Source organism: Acomys russatus, chromosome 28 (assembly GCF_903995435.1).
Source record: "Acomys russatus chromosome 28, mAcoRus1.1, whole genome shotgun sequence".
NCBI lineage: Eukaryota > Metazoa > Chordata > Mammalia > Rodentia > Muridae > Acomys > Acomys russatus.
The window spans coordinates 16,449,538-16,464,311 of NC_067164.1; the positions used below are offsets into that span (position 1 = coordinate 16,449,538).

A 14,774-nucleotide genomic window follows, 5' to 3' on the forward strand; every position below is an offset into this window, starting at 1 on the left:
CAGGAGGGAGTTTATGAGACATTTCTCTGCTCTCACAGCACCCAGAAGCTTTCCAGGCAGGCAAGCCTAGCACTGCCTCAGACTCACAGGGAGTAGTCTTCCCCTGAAGCCACCACCGTCACCCCTCTCCCATCCTCCCAGGATGACATGTTCTTAGAGCTGCTACCATGGCGGAGCCGATGCGCCTTCATGGTTTGCAGAACTTTAGAGAAAACACTTTCTCAGGACTCCTTCAAAGAACTAGTTGCCCCACTCCCTGTATGACTTGGAAATGAGTATAATGGAGATGTGGCAGGGCACCCGGAGCTCTTCCTGCATCTGCACACCAAACCTCCCCCTGCCCCCCCCTCCCGTTAGGTAGACCTCTCACTCATGGCTTTGAGGCTGGAAGTTCATCCCACAGATGTGCGCGTTATGTCCAAAGAATCTGAAACCACTGCTCCAAATGCAAAATGAAGGACGCCTTCAGAAGAAAACAGAAATTATAACGCTGACTACCATAAATAAAATAGCAGGCACATGGCCTGAGACAGCGCAAAGACAAACACACTCCGAAAGCTGACTGCTGCTCATAGTATTTTGAAATATTTCTCCTTAAAATGTTACACTTGCATATTTTATATACATCTTGTCATTAATTACTCTCCACAATAGCATTGTAATGATCCTGCAATGTTCTGCCTTATGAATGTAAGGATTTACTATAATTGGACATAAAATTATCTTCAATTTCTGTTATAAATTACTACAAAGAAATTTTCACTTATATTCTCTGTCACCATATCTGTCTTTACCTAAATGCCTAGGACACAGAGCTAGGAGAAACACCATCTTAGATGAAAAGGTCTTCTGCTGACTACTGCCCAGGCCCCATACTGTTTGGGATACATGTGGCCATGGCTAAGAGACAGTAAAGAGCAGGAAGCGTGTCAATCTGGGAAACAAAGGCCCCTGTTACCTGCCTTGTGTCAGGCCAGATCCCCATGTTAAGAGAACAGGAAGGAGAACCGTGCTTGGGCCTGAGGGTTGTGAGGACAGTGACATAGACCATAGTGTGGCCTCTTTGTTCCCACTTGCTGATGACTGTCCCAACCAGTTCTGCCACTTGGCGCAGCTCATGTTGGTCTAGTGATCCAGGATGGGTGGGGGCTGGAGTCTTCATCTCCCAATATTAGTGCCTATGTAATATCCCCAATCTTGACTTTGAGTCAGGAAAGGCTGAAGAATTTACTGTCAGGACCCATGTCTAACTATGACCTAGAACTTTGAAGTATTTGCTTTTATACCTGTTTATAGAATGTGCTAGAGTGCTGGCAATTACCAGCATGCGTTTGAAAAGGTTGAAGAGTGGTTCTGAGTTGTATAATGCTGATAAGTGCATTTGCCCTCGTGTGTGCGTGTGTGTGTGTGTGTGTGTGTGTATGTTGTGCACATGTGTGTAAGCATGTACAGAGACCAGAGGATGGCAGTTGGGCGTCCTGCTCTATTGTGTTCCGTCTAATTCCTCGGCAAAAGGGTCTCTCACTGAACCTGGATCTAGGCTTAGCTATCTTCCTGCCCCATCAACCTCACAGTGTGGTGACGTAGACAAGGGTAGATTCTGAGACACACACTTAGGTTCTCACGGTTGCACAGCAGACTCCCTTACTTGCTGAGTCATAGCTCCAGCCGCCTGTCTCATGGCCTTTGTTCTCATTTCCCTTGTGGTTAAATTTCTCTTGTCCTAAGCAGCCAAAAACAGAAAGAAAGAAAGAAAGAAAGAAAGAAAGAAAGAAAGAAAGAAAGAAAGAAAGAAAGAAAGAACTTCTTAATGTAAGCAATGTTATTTAGAAGGCATGTGGATAAGGATGGATGCATAGACTAGACTGATATTCTGACTGCTCATGGTGGCTGAGATGCTCTTGCTATCCACGAGGGAGTCATCTGTGAGGGAAATCAGAGTTGTCAGGCAAGCCACTGCATCTTCAAGCTGACAGGTCTTGTCCTTAACAGCATGAGGGAGGCTCTTAGTTCCCACCACGTCAGACTAGTGAGACTCACGTGGAAGTTAGAACGTAAAATAGAACAGAGGGAAAAGTAAGGTGCCGTGTTTCACCCATATGCAGGAAAATGGCCAGAAGCAAAGTTGCTTACCTTTAGCACGAATTGTCTAATGATAACTAAAGTGATGTGACTGTTCTAGAATCGCAGAAAGGTGTTTATGTCAAATGAAACTAGAGACGAACATTGTGCATACTATGGGGCCATCGGGTCACTTCTCATTGCCTTTAACCTGAAGACAGGGAGGTGAGGAGACAGAAGGGTGGTCGGTGGATCTAAGTCAGTAAGATGACCTTGCAGCTGGCCTTGTAAACTCAGTGCTAATGCCCCTCCCCCATTTAGGCTCCTCGGTGAGCTTGTGAAGCAGAAGCCTCACGCAGCAGAAGAGGCGGTCCAGTCCATTGGAGTGGATTTCACACACCTGGTGGACACGTGCTGCCGTGCGGAAAGGAGAGAAAGATGCTTTCGAGAAGAGGTGTGTACACCATTCGAGCGGGTGTGCAGAGGAGTGTTGGGGTGTCACTGCAAGGAAAATCCTTTCCCCACTGCAATTTGAAATTAGGAGAAAGACCACAGACTGGCTAGGTGGGGGTGGGGTGACCAGCCGTACTCCGCCTCCTCGGCTTTGGATAGCCTGCTATTTATGCATGTTTGGAGAAGCTAGAAGAATCAGACGCAAACCAAAGCAGTAGTCGCAACAACGATGATGCCAGATAGGAGGGGATGCTTAGAAGCAAGAGTGGCAGGGTGAATGGAAAGCTTGCTCTAATGCTAGAGAAACAGAGCCATTTAAAAATTACTCATCAAGAAAACTTAACAGTTTAAATATCTCTTCAAGAAAATTGTGTTTTTTTTTTTCCCTAGGAATTTCTCGAGGCACAATCATGAATTGTTCCTCACTGTTGTTTAAGAGCATAAGCTGAGGGTCAGGTAAAAAGGTTTTAACTCCTTAGTGGGCAGAACTCCATGAGCAGAGGGCCTGAGGAGCACAGAAAGGAAAGAACAGGATGGACAAGCCTGTGCACATAGGCTAAACTAACCACCAGGAGGCCAACTTCCTGTAGTTAATGCCATTGTATGGAGTTAACAAGTAAATGCTTTGTCCACAGGACTGTAAAGTTGTGCAAGTTAAGTTGCTTAGGATGTCATAGGATGTGGTTCAGCAAATTCATGGGCATTCTCAGAGAGGATTCAGTGCAGGAGAGCTGGCTGGAGGGACAGCTTGTCTGAGGGCTTGAGTGGGCAGTAGATGCTCCGGCAATCGGGTCTGCCAGGGGCATGTGACCATGTAGTTAAGAAACAGGCTCTTCTGCATTTAGCAAGGCAGGCTGGGGCTGGTCAGGGCTGGTGCTCTCGGGAATTTTTTTAAAGGTAATAACTTTCATTATTGCTTTAATTACTCGCAGCGGCTCCTTTCTGCTTATTTTCTGAACTTTATGCTTCCGGTAAAAGTCAAGTGTCTAGCAGATGTCTCTCAACAACTGGGTTATGTACTTATAAGTTGGAATAAATGTGAATTAAACATTCATTTAAGACGAGTGCCCAGCTGCACAGCTTAGCAGCACTATGCTCATTTGAGTTTGGTTACTCACTCTCCTTGTGTGGCTCAGTGGGAACTGTGGCTCACTGCTGGGGCCAGCACCGTGACAGGATAGCACACTCATCACAGGGGAAGAAGACAAGCTCAGTCCTGAGGTGACTTGGTATGCTGGTGTGGGTGGGAGGGTGAGGGGCTCTTCTTCTCTGAGGACTAGGGGGGTAGATAGGAGAAACAGGGAGATAGAGTGGGACAGGAAGGAGAGCAGGGAGGGGGCTAGGACTGGGATGTAAAGTAATGAATAATTTTTTTTTTAAATTCAAATTTAAGTGTGTATGGTTTTCATATAAAGTAAAAAAAAAATCTAAGTTATACCATCATAGTTGGGGACCACGTAGACAGTTGATGCAAAAGTGGGTAGGCTGTAGCTTTTATCTATTTATCTATCTATCTATCTTTCTATCTATCTATCTATCTATTTATCACCTATCTATCCTTATCAGCTATAGAGGTCAAATACCTTTCCCCTCTTATCCTTCCTTTATTCCTTCTGAGAGTCCTCCTCATTCAAGAAGGCCATAGAAGCTATCTGAATGCTACAGTATACCAACTAAAAGTTGCTAGGATTTATAAACGTTAACTATAGATTTTTATCAATGTTGCACTGCATTCTCTCCCATTTGGTCAAGCTTCCTTAGTGTGCCCACTTCAGGCAGTGCTTCTTGGATTTTAGCACATGTAGTCCAGAGGGCTGCTAGAACAAATTGAGTGTGCTCGGCCCACAGAGCTGGTCAGTCAGTAGGTCTCTGTGGCATCTGATGACTTAATGTTTCTGACAGTTTCCCAGCTGCTGCTCCTGGTGGTGGTGGGTTGCTGTGGTGAGGACACACTTCTGAAAGCCCTTTCCCTCACAGTATTTCCATAGGTCTGACTGTGGGTGAGAAGCCAGAACAAAGGATGATAGTAGAAACAAAGAAACCACCATAATTATAAAAGAATATGGGTGAACTAGGGGATCTTAAATATGAGTATTTAAAGCTAGAATATGTTTTCAAACAAACCATGTAATGTATAAAGCAGTGTAGTTATCTAAAAAGGTAGAAGTCGATGGTGGAAATATTTTGGAGTCTTTAAAAGTTTGTACCTCTGACTTCTATGTTGGTGGACAAGTTCTGGGTATGCCTAGCAACCGAACAGTATGTTGGAGTGTCTCAAGAGTCTTCTGGAAGCTTCTGGAAGGTTCTAGGAGAGGGCTCAGCCTGCTGGCCACCTGTGGAAGCTGCGAGAGCTATAAAGGCCAACTGTGCCAGCACCTGGAAGCCATTTCCTCTGTTTGTTTCCTGAGGCTGTTAGCTATGGAAACCTGTTCTCCCGCTAAGAAAGAAAGTGGGTGAGCTTGAAACCTGCCATTCTCCCTAAGGCCAGTGAGAGGGGAAAGCATTTTTAGACCGGATAGAAGTTGTCCTTTAAGACATAACCCCATAATGGAAGGAACATTCTAAGATGGAAAAGGGAGACTAGTTGAAATCAGCGTCAGAGTGCTGCAAGAACACGATGAAAACATGGAGATGAGGCGACCATGGTCCCAGTCTGTGTTGCCTGATGAAGAGAGGCTCTAGCCTGTAGAACCCCTCTCCCCATCTACCTGCACACCAGGCTGAATCCAGACAGTTCACAGAAGAAGACTCCATGGTTCAGGATCAGTGGGAGTACAGGAACGAGCCTTAGCAGGCCCAGGGAAAGCATTCGAGTCACAGAAGCTCTTTAGTCAAAAAAAAAAAAAAAAAAAAAAAATCTATGAGGAAGGCGAAGCACGCCAGACCCACCTCACAGAATGAGAACTGAACAAAGTTCACGTGACTTAGCAGAAGTTGGTGTGGTGGAGTGTGGCTGCCAATCAGCGTGGAATGGATGTGAAAGGTTAAGGCTTGCTCTGAGATGTTGCCCAGCGTGACTTCATGAAGAAAGAAGCAATAATATTAATAGTCTAGATGCCACAGGATGGGCCTCCACAGCTTAAGCAGTCTATGGTCAAAGCTCAGGCTGGCTTGGAGCTCACTGTGTAGCCAAGGCTAACCTGGAGTTCACAGTGATCTTTTTATGTCAACCCTCCCAGCTCTGGTTTTCAAAGTGTTTGTGAGCATGCCCACCAAGCCTGAGCTCTTTTTTCTCTAGCCGCCTTGTGTGGGCTTTATTTCAGGCCATGTGGTTCTCATTTTATTCTGGGCCGTCTTCATTTTTAGACTGTTTTCTGTTTTTCTGGGCTCAGGACAATAGCCACATAGCTTCCTGATGGAGTCGTTGCTTAGCACAGGGCCCTAACTTTAATCCACAACATCATAAAATAATAAATAAATCGGTTTTCCAGGATGCCTTCCTCCTACCTTACCTTAGCCAGAGACATATTTGCACATTAATGGTTATTGTAGCAATTACAATTTACCGAGGAGCTATGTGACAAATGTTTTCACACAAGACCGATATGGAACAGACTTCTTTCACCATTAACGTCAGAGAAATGAAGATCAAGTAAGGTCTCGGGTTAAGCTTCTGCGGTGACTTCCCATGAAAACTGACTTTAAGAACTCACAGGTTATTGAAGGAGGAAGAATTTCTTAAAGTCCAGAAGCACGGACTGGAGAGGTGGCTCAGCGGTTAAGAGCACTGTCTGCTCTTCCAGAGGTCCTGAGTTCAATTCCCAGCAACCACATGGTGGCTCACAACCATCTATAATGTGATCTGATATCCCTCTTCTGGCATGCAGGTGTACATGCAAGTCGAGTACTCATACACATAAAATAAATAAATAAAATCTTTTTTAAAAATTCCAGAAGCATATGTCAAAGAGAGCCTGAAAAGATGTTGATCTGCCCAATGATGCACTGTGACGGTGTTGGAGGCCAGGAGGAAGGACTAAAGTAATACACTCAGCATCCTCCTGGAAGGCCACGGTGCTTAGGAATTCAAGTCATCTCACGTGTGTGTGCACATGTATTCGTATACGTGTGTCTGTGTGCCATGTGTATTTGTGCATGTGTGTGCACGTGTGTATGAGTGTATCTGCTTGCATGTGTGTTCATGTACATGTGTGTTATCCTGAAACAAAACAAAACAAGAAAAAGCCTGTCTTGAGAAGAGAGGAAAATATTTCAGGTCTGATGTCGTGAAACTGAGAAATGACTTGAAACTAATTGAGTTTTTAAGTGACTGGTCTTGTGGGGAAGTCTGACACCGAGGAAGGGGCATCATGGAGCATCCAATATGGAAACTTGAAGACTTTTCTTTTTAGGGACCAAGACCATAGTAGTTTTGACTTCCCCTGCTCTCTCTCATGGTTATGCCTACTCTTTTTCTTAGGGACTCCAACTGATCATGAGGTGCCAGTCCCTCTTAGAGGCCAACTCATCGCAGAGCATGTTGACGTGGGATCATCACTGAGATCACCACGTGGAAAACAGGAACTAGTGGAGTGCCTTCACAGTGGCTCAGTGGGGTAGCAGAACACCCGCTGGTCCACACCATCTCTCCTTCCCTCTTAACCAATGGCATACTGACCCCCGGATCAGCTGTCAGAGTTCTCCCTCCACAAAGCCTGCCTCTCAAGTGCAGAGGCAGAGATGTGGGCTCAAAGAACATGCAAGGCCTCCAACCAATTTAATATGCAGCCATATTTACTGGAATCCGGTTGCTGGGCTCTCCTAGTGAATGCTTCAAGGTCAACATGGAGCTGTCTGTACCACTTCTGAGCCTGACCGCTGATGAACTGAGGGAAATATGCTAATAAAGTTATCTTTGTGAATGGGTTCTGGCTTCTACTGTCTCCTGTGTGTATGCAATGTTGACATTGCCAGCAATGACTCCCAGTACATTTATATTAATTTGAGCATTATCGGATGTTACTTTTTTCCTCTGGAAATTCTACCGAAAGCAACGCAAGATTTATAATGGAAACGTTCACATTTTTCCACGATTCTCTTATTTAGTAAAATAAGCAGTAGTCTAGTGCTTACTAAAGAAGTGAGTTATTTTGATTGAAGGAACAGAAAGCTCTTTCCTTGATCTTGTTTTTTTCTACTCCAGAATTATCAATATGTTTATGTACATTGGCAACACTCACATTTATTGGCGATCCCATGCATTTAACACACTGTGCAAAATACAGTGGTGGAGACAGGAGGGACGGCTCAGCTAGTAAGAGCACATATAGTTCTTTTAGAGGGCTCAAGTTTGATTCTCCACAGCCATATCTAGGAGCTCACTGTTGTCCATGACTCCAATTTGGAGAACCCCTTTTCTGGCCTCTGTTGGGACCTAGTCTGTCTCTCTCTCTCTCTCTCTCTCTCTCTCTCTCTCTCTCTCTCTCTCTCTCTCTCTCTCTCTCACACACACACACACACACACACACACACACACACACACACACACACACACACACACACACACACAGGATAAAATAAACAAGGGAGCCCGAGCCACTGGCGAGTTGATACAAGACATACTTTAAGGCATAATAATAAAGTCATAATTCACATGCCCAGTGTCTCAAAAGTGGAGCCAGCAATCACGGTGCCCAGGGGTTTGGACCACCCACTGTAACAGAGACCAAGAAAGGTCACTGAAGGATGGAGCCTTGCTCAGAGCTAGACAAGAGTGGCTTCAACAGCTGGACAAGTGCTGAAGGTGATTTAGACAATGTGACTGGTCCATTTGGCTGTGGTTTTGGTATTGTGTTTTGAATCGTGTGTGTGTGTGTCATTGTTTTTGAGTGTGGGCGCATGCATGCCATGACTGATGTGTGACAGCAGAAAGACAAACTCAGGTGCTGGCCATCACCTTCCACCTCGTTTGCCACTGTGTACCCTGCCTGGGCTAGCTTGCCCACGAGATGCTCAGGATTCCCGTCTCTACTTTCCATCTTGCCATAGCCGCCCTGGGATTATTACAGATGTGCATTATCACATCTGGCTTTACATGCATTCTGGGGATTGGAACTCATCTGCTTCTCGTGTTTTCACAGCAAACACTTTGCCCATTGAGCCATCTCCTCAGCCTGCTTTGGCTAGCTGCAAGACAAAAATAAAGTAGTTGTGGGCAATCAGGCTTAGTGGGAGATCAGGCTGCAGCAGGCGAGGGGTGTATGTGACATACGCCCATTCAAATATAACAGATATTCTCCCTCGATATTTCTTATATGCAAATGTCAGCATTTACATGTGTTCTTCACATTGCTCTCACAACTGCTCGATGACACAGCTACAGGCGTCTCTCTCCCCTGCAGAGTCTGCTCCTGTGTATTCAGGTGACTGTGGAGCAAAGATACTTAGATATTGCTATACTAAACAGTGCTTTTTCTTGTCATTAGTCCCTAAGCAATATAGTCCAGCAGCTATTTACATATCCTTCACCTTATCCTAGTTATAAGTAAGCTGGGGAGGACTTAGAGTATCTGGGAGGCTGTAGGCCACGTTCAGCATCATTAGATGATGCTGTCTGAGCAAGGTCTTGGAACCAGCCTCCTTGAACTCAACTCTTAACATTCTCTCAAGTTAGACTTGGGTTCAAATCTTACCTATCTCTTCTGATTAATATCTCTGTCAACCTCTTAGCCTTTCAAGGGTCATTTTTCCTCACACATAATATGGAATTCAAAGAATAGTTTCTTCATGAGATTGTATGCTCAGTACACTAGTTAGTACATACAAAGCCGTGCAAGGCAGAAGGCAAATGGTACGAGACTAATATGACATCTCAGGTTTTGTTGATCAAATGTTGATGCCAGTGGCTCAACCTGACATGTTAAATGCTGTTGATGTACAGAGAATCACATTGCATCATGTGTTTCCCATGTACACGCTTCAACATAGTACTGATACTTGCTGACTTTCCCCTTCATCGGCTGCCTCGAAATGGGATGCTTTCCCCTCAGCTTCTCAAGCCAGTCAGCATAGCCCGCAGCTAGGCTCTACAGTAATGCCGTCTACCTGAACATCTCAGAGCGCTGAGATCATACAATATACTTTTGGTTTTTTTTTTGGGGGGGGGACAGTTGATGTTAAGTAAAAAATGTAGCAGTTTCTAACTACTGAATCGGATTTGTGAACCATGGATGTGTGTGCAGTAAAGTTTATAAGAATATTTTAGATAATTCATCAGTTCATGAATTGTCTATTCATTTTATTGAGCATATGCTATATACAAGACGTACTATGAAGTACAAAAAGGACAATGATAAATACCACCTTCTCTATGATTAGTAGGCATAGTATGACATCTAGAGTTTAATTTTAATTAATATGTAACCGACAATGAAATGTTTGGATTACCTAAAACAAGGAAAAGCCTTTAAAATAAAAAGTCTCTGGTCTTGCGTCATACAGGGGCTAAGCGTTTAGCCACACAACACAGTTGCTGAATCTCACAGTGGCTCTCATGGGTTTTTCTGGCTCGAGGTTGCTCAGGAAGTTGCACCCAAGCTATTAGGGTAAGTACTGGCCTTTGAAGGCTAGAGATCCACTCCTGGTCCATTGCTGGCTCTTTGTAGAAAGCCTCAGTGTATGATCACACAGGCTTCCCCCAGACCATCACAGGCATGCGGAAGTGCTCCGGTGGAGCCTTCCAGGAGCCTCAGCAACTCTGTGACTCTGTGATCTCCAGCCACTCACTCTCCCGTCTGCTTTGGTTGGTTCCTTAGAATTTCTGATGCTGAAAAAGTAGGTACTTAACTGTCCTCAGCTTGGAGAAGCGATAAACACGAGCGGTGATTAATGTGCCGGAGTCAATCGTTCCACTTCGCAATCTAACCTAACGATATCGCATTAAATGCCACACGTTTATAATTGTGTCTCAATTAAAAATAAAAAGCATTCACTATGTCCAGCTGATCTGCAGAAAGATTAGGAAGGGCAGATAGGAAAGATATTTTTTTTTAAACCTCACGAAGGTAAGATCAATGATTGATTTGAATAATTAAAAATATTATACATTTAGTGAGAATCTATTCTTGTATGTATTTCTTTCTTATTCTTTGTGGATAATGTTCATGCAGTGTATTTTCTACTTCCTGATTGAGAAATTAAAGCATCATTGAATACTATTTAGTAAATATAAAAAATTAGAGAAACACGAATCACAAATAATTTTATAAAGTATACATATCTTGTTTGGGTTTGTGAGTGTGCAAATACACAAGTACATAGATAACCCAGTGAGTGACTATTTTATAATATGGTTATGTATTCTTATATTCATAAAGAGAATTCAGACCTATTATTAAAATATAATTTTAATGACTGTAACATTCTAAGCAAAAGTTTCTTGCCTTTTTTTCCTGTTTTTGAACATTTAAGTTTTTTAAACTTCCTTTTGTCACAATAACCACCAGTGTAATAACACTGAAGAATGCTGTTGTATCTCTGATGTCTAAATATCTTACAAGCAGAATTATAGGGTAACATTTGCATCTAACGTGTTCAAGAAAAAAATATCATTTGCTTCAGCACACATCGTCACTATCTGTTGATTAGTTTAATCTTTGCTAACGGTGATTTGTTGAGCTGACACGCCAGTTATTTTCTCAGCCCAAATTCAGTTTGAGATCAGCCCTGTGAAAATCGGGGTGGCACTGGGGTGGAGTAGAGCCTTTTAAAGTGTCTTTCGCCGCTTGCACAGTATCATATTATGCCAGCAGAGGGCGCGCTAGAGGACCATTGCGTTTGGAAATCTATTAAGCGTCCCAGGCTCCCGGAGACTAAAATTTACCTCCTTCACTCTGTATCCAGGGGTTTCTCCAGTGCTAGAAGCTTGTGAGGTGTAGCCTTCTCTGGCTCTGTTACCTACCTGGCCCGCTTCTCCAGCTTTCGATTCAAGCAGTGAATCAAACCAAAAATGGTATAACTTGGAAGCCGGTGCAGGCCGGATCCTTAGCAAAAACCATTGTGTTTGTGTTTTCTCCTCACCTCCACGAACACTCAACACAGGGCTGTGTGGGTACCCATTAGCGTCAGCTCTCTTTCCGTCTTTATTGTCGTTGTCCTACCATGGCCTAATAATTCTTCATGCTAAACTGTGCTCATGTTCCCACGCCCTTTTTCTCCACTGATCCGAACTGACGAGTACAGTTAGTCACTGTTAGATACAACACTCTGTATCATACACCTAGAAATTAGGTGGATTTTCTCTTCTATGAGTTTTCAGACCATCTTTCTTTTTCTGTGCATGGCTTGCTGAGGTTTGTCTGCATTTTGTAGACTTCATGTACACACAGACACACAGACACACAGACACACACACACATACACACACACACACCATTTCGAGGTAGGGTGTTACTCTAGGGCACAGGCTGGCCTGAAACTCACGATATAGTCCAATCTGGGCTGGATTTGTAGAAATCTTTCTTCCTTCACCTGCTGAATGGTAGGGCTGGGCTATAAGGCTGTGCCTCCATATCTGGATAGGTTTTTCTATATATTATGATTTGTTGGCCAATTTTTAGTGAGGTGAAACCACATCCTCCTCGATCAATGCTTTGCCTAAAGCATCAGACGCGCAAGATTTTGTTTTAACCATTGGGGGGAGACTTCCTGGGACAGAAAGGCTGAAGTGTTCCTATACTGTCACCCAGTTCAGGTTCTGGTGATGCTGAGAGCAGATAGCTTATGATGACCACTGTTTCCCAATTTAATGTTGGTAATATAGCCTTTCCTTAGTACAGGTAATGTGACTAGACAATTTAAGATAAAAGAATGTGAAATGGAAGTAGTTTGGTGATAGAAGAATATTGACTAAAACTCCACATTGATAAAGAATATACAAATAATATCCCATAGTATTCTTTTTTCCAAGTGGGATGAGCAGACCTGTGAGTACCTCGAGAGGGTCTCACACAACAGCAGGGATGTAGTGATGCCCCACCTGGCTCAGTTACAGCAGCTTGGCCTCATACACAGCGATCATCAGCAACAACTAGGTATTCGCAATCCAGTCCTCCCCTAGTTAATACAGTACATTCTATGTCTGTGGTATATTTGTTTACATCGAGAAAGAAAGAAAATGAATACAACCAACTTTTAAGACACTTAAAACAGTTTGGACATCATCATCATGAGAACTGAAGGATAGGGGGACAAAAAGAAGGGCCTGGGTTGAGAAAAATCAGAGCTTAGGGTTTTGTTTTGTTTTTTTTAAAACAATATTTACTTGGTTGTTTTTCTGTGTATGGATGTTTTGCCCGCCTGTGGGTCTGTGCACCTGTCTGCTTCCAGTGCCCACAGAGGTGAGTGTCAGATTTTTCAGGTCTGGCGTTGCAGATGCTTTTGAGCCATTGTATGATACTGGGAACTGAACCCAGGTTTTCTGGAAAACTTAGCTATCTCTCCATCTCCCAATTTAGGTCTCTTTACAAAGTCTAAACCCATTTTATTCTGAAAGGCCGGGTATAGCTCTGATGCTACAGAGTTAAAAATCATCAACCTTGTAGACTATTTCTACACTTTATGAGAATGCTCGAGTGTTTACAGAGCTGTGAAACATGGTCAGTTCAGGTCCTTAACGTTTGGAAACTGTGCTGCTGGTTGACCCCAAGAACTGCAAGTGTTTACTTCCAGTCACCTATGAGTCAGTGAGCATCTCAGTTTTTGTAAGAGTACAAGATAAAGCAAGTTTAAACTGCATGCTATCAGCAGAGGCTACCTCAATCTCAGTTCCCTAAAGAATTTGCTATAAACAATATTTGGAGTACACAGTATCCAGGCTTCCTTTAGTTACTGAAATGAGTGAGGTGCAATCTTGCCTTAGTCCGACTCTGAACTGCAGCCAACCTCATCATTTCAAAGAGGAAGGAGGCTGTCTGGCACTCAGATTCTGTAGCTTCAAGGGCGCACATCTCAGAATGCATGTAGGAGCAGACTGTAGATTCGTGCTTTCTCTAGCTCAGCTGAGGAGGGCTAGCGAGCAGGACATGCTCTGCTTCTAGACGGTGGTCTCTGTTTTCACTGTCTGCTTACTCTGAAGACACTTCAGGATAAAGGCCCTTTCTGCATTGAATCTGAAAGGGAAAGGAAGAGTGTGAAAGACCAGAGTGCCCTGAATCTATGAAGGAAGGGAGGCATACCCCGGTGTACACGCTTGACTCACTTGGCCATTACTCTTTCGGTCTCCATTTTCTCTTCTTCATCTAATCTTTGAAGAATGGAGTCCAAGAAGGAAAAGTGAAAATTAATGTACTGAGCCACCTGCAAAAGAGAACAGAAGGTCTTAATGTAAGAAGTGCTGAGTCCGGGGGAGACTCGCAGACATGGCGATGGTGGCGGGGGTCTGTACATCACTGCTAATTTCTTCTGTGTCCTTATCCATGAGGAAGATCCGAGCATTGCTTTTGGATGGTCCTTGCAAGAGCCTCTGCAGCAGTGGGACGTCAGTCTTCTTTAACTTTCTCTGCTCTGCAATTGGAAAGGAATGGACCACAGTAAGACGGAATGGTAGAAGAAGAAAAGAAGGAATTTTTGCCCTTGGGTCTTCCTTTGGTTTGTTTTAGAAGCAACGGGATCAGAGAACTCACTAAAACAACAACAACAACAACAACATAAAAAGGAGACTCAAGCCCCATTTTACTCCTGGAATGCTGTAGATGGTTTATAGTGCCTGTTTTTCCTATACATATCTACATTAAAATTTAATTTATAAATAAGTTATGGTAAGGGGAGAAATCACTAGCAGCAAAATAGAAAAATCACAGTTATTCTAATAAAGCTGTCAGCGTTATTTCTTTTATACGTCTTTGAGGCCATTAACACCAACAACAAAAGCATTATTTCAAGACTAACACGATGGTGCCTCATGAGTCGCTGTGATAACCAAGTGACTAACGGAGAGGTGGTGTCTACAGTGTGGATACAGTGGACACATGGGTGATCCATCCGGTGGAGGGTCAGTGAAGGAAGGCAGAGTGTATCACTACACTGATGGTATGCCATTTAAAGCTTATTCCTTGTTATTGCTGGAAAAGTCTATTCCACATTCTTAGACTATGATTGACACTGGCACAGTAACATTCAAAGTGACACTTCAGATAAGAAGAGATTACTATAAATTGGAATAAAAAACCTTTATATAAACTGCAAATGAATGCCTTCCTCTCAATATATGGTCTGATTTACTAGCGCCAATAATTTGACCTTAAGTTTCAGTTAGATAATTT

The 14,774-nt window shown here is 43.5% G+C and overlaps 2 protein-coding genes across 2 annotated transcripts in view; one reads left to right on the top strand and one right to left on the bottom strand.

Annotated features, from left to right (window-relative positions):
- LOC127210927 (alpha-fetoprotein-like) overlaps positions 1 to 7,324 on the top strand; it is a 38,512-nt gene extending 31,188 nt beyond the window's left edge. Inside the window, 2 exon segments of the mRNA XM_051170708.1 lie at positions 2,383 to 2,515; positions 6,935 to 7,324. Of these exon segments, the coding sequence (XP_051026665.1) occupies positions 2,383 to 2,515; positions 6,935 to 7,015 (214 nt within the window). The 3' untranslated portion in view covers positions 7,016 to 7,324.
- Positions 7,325 to 13,546: 6,222 nt separating this feature from the next.
- Rassf6 (Ras association domain family member 6) overlaps positions 13,547 to 14,774 on the bottom strand; it is a 30,136-nt gene continuing 28,908 nt past the window's right edge. The window contains exons 8-10 of the mRNA XM_051170166.1: positions 13,898 to 14,016; positions 13,712 to 13,809; positions 13,547 to 13,622 (exon numbers count right to left, since the gene is read on the bottom strand). Coding sequence (XP_051026123.1) covers positions 13,547 to 13,622; positions 13,712 to 13,809; positions 13,898 to 14,016 — 293 coding nt within the window. The remainder of the gene's footprint in view (positions 13,623 to 13,711; positions 13,810 to 13,897; positions 14,017 to 14,774) is intronic.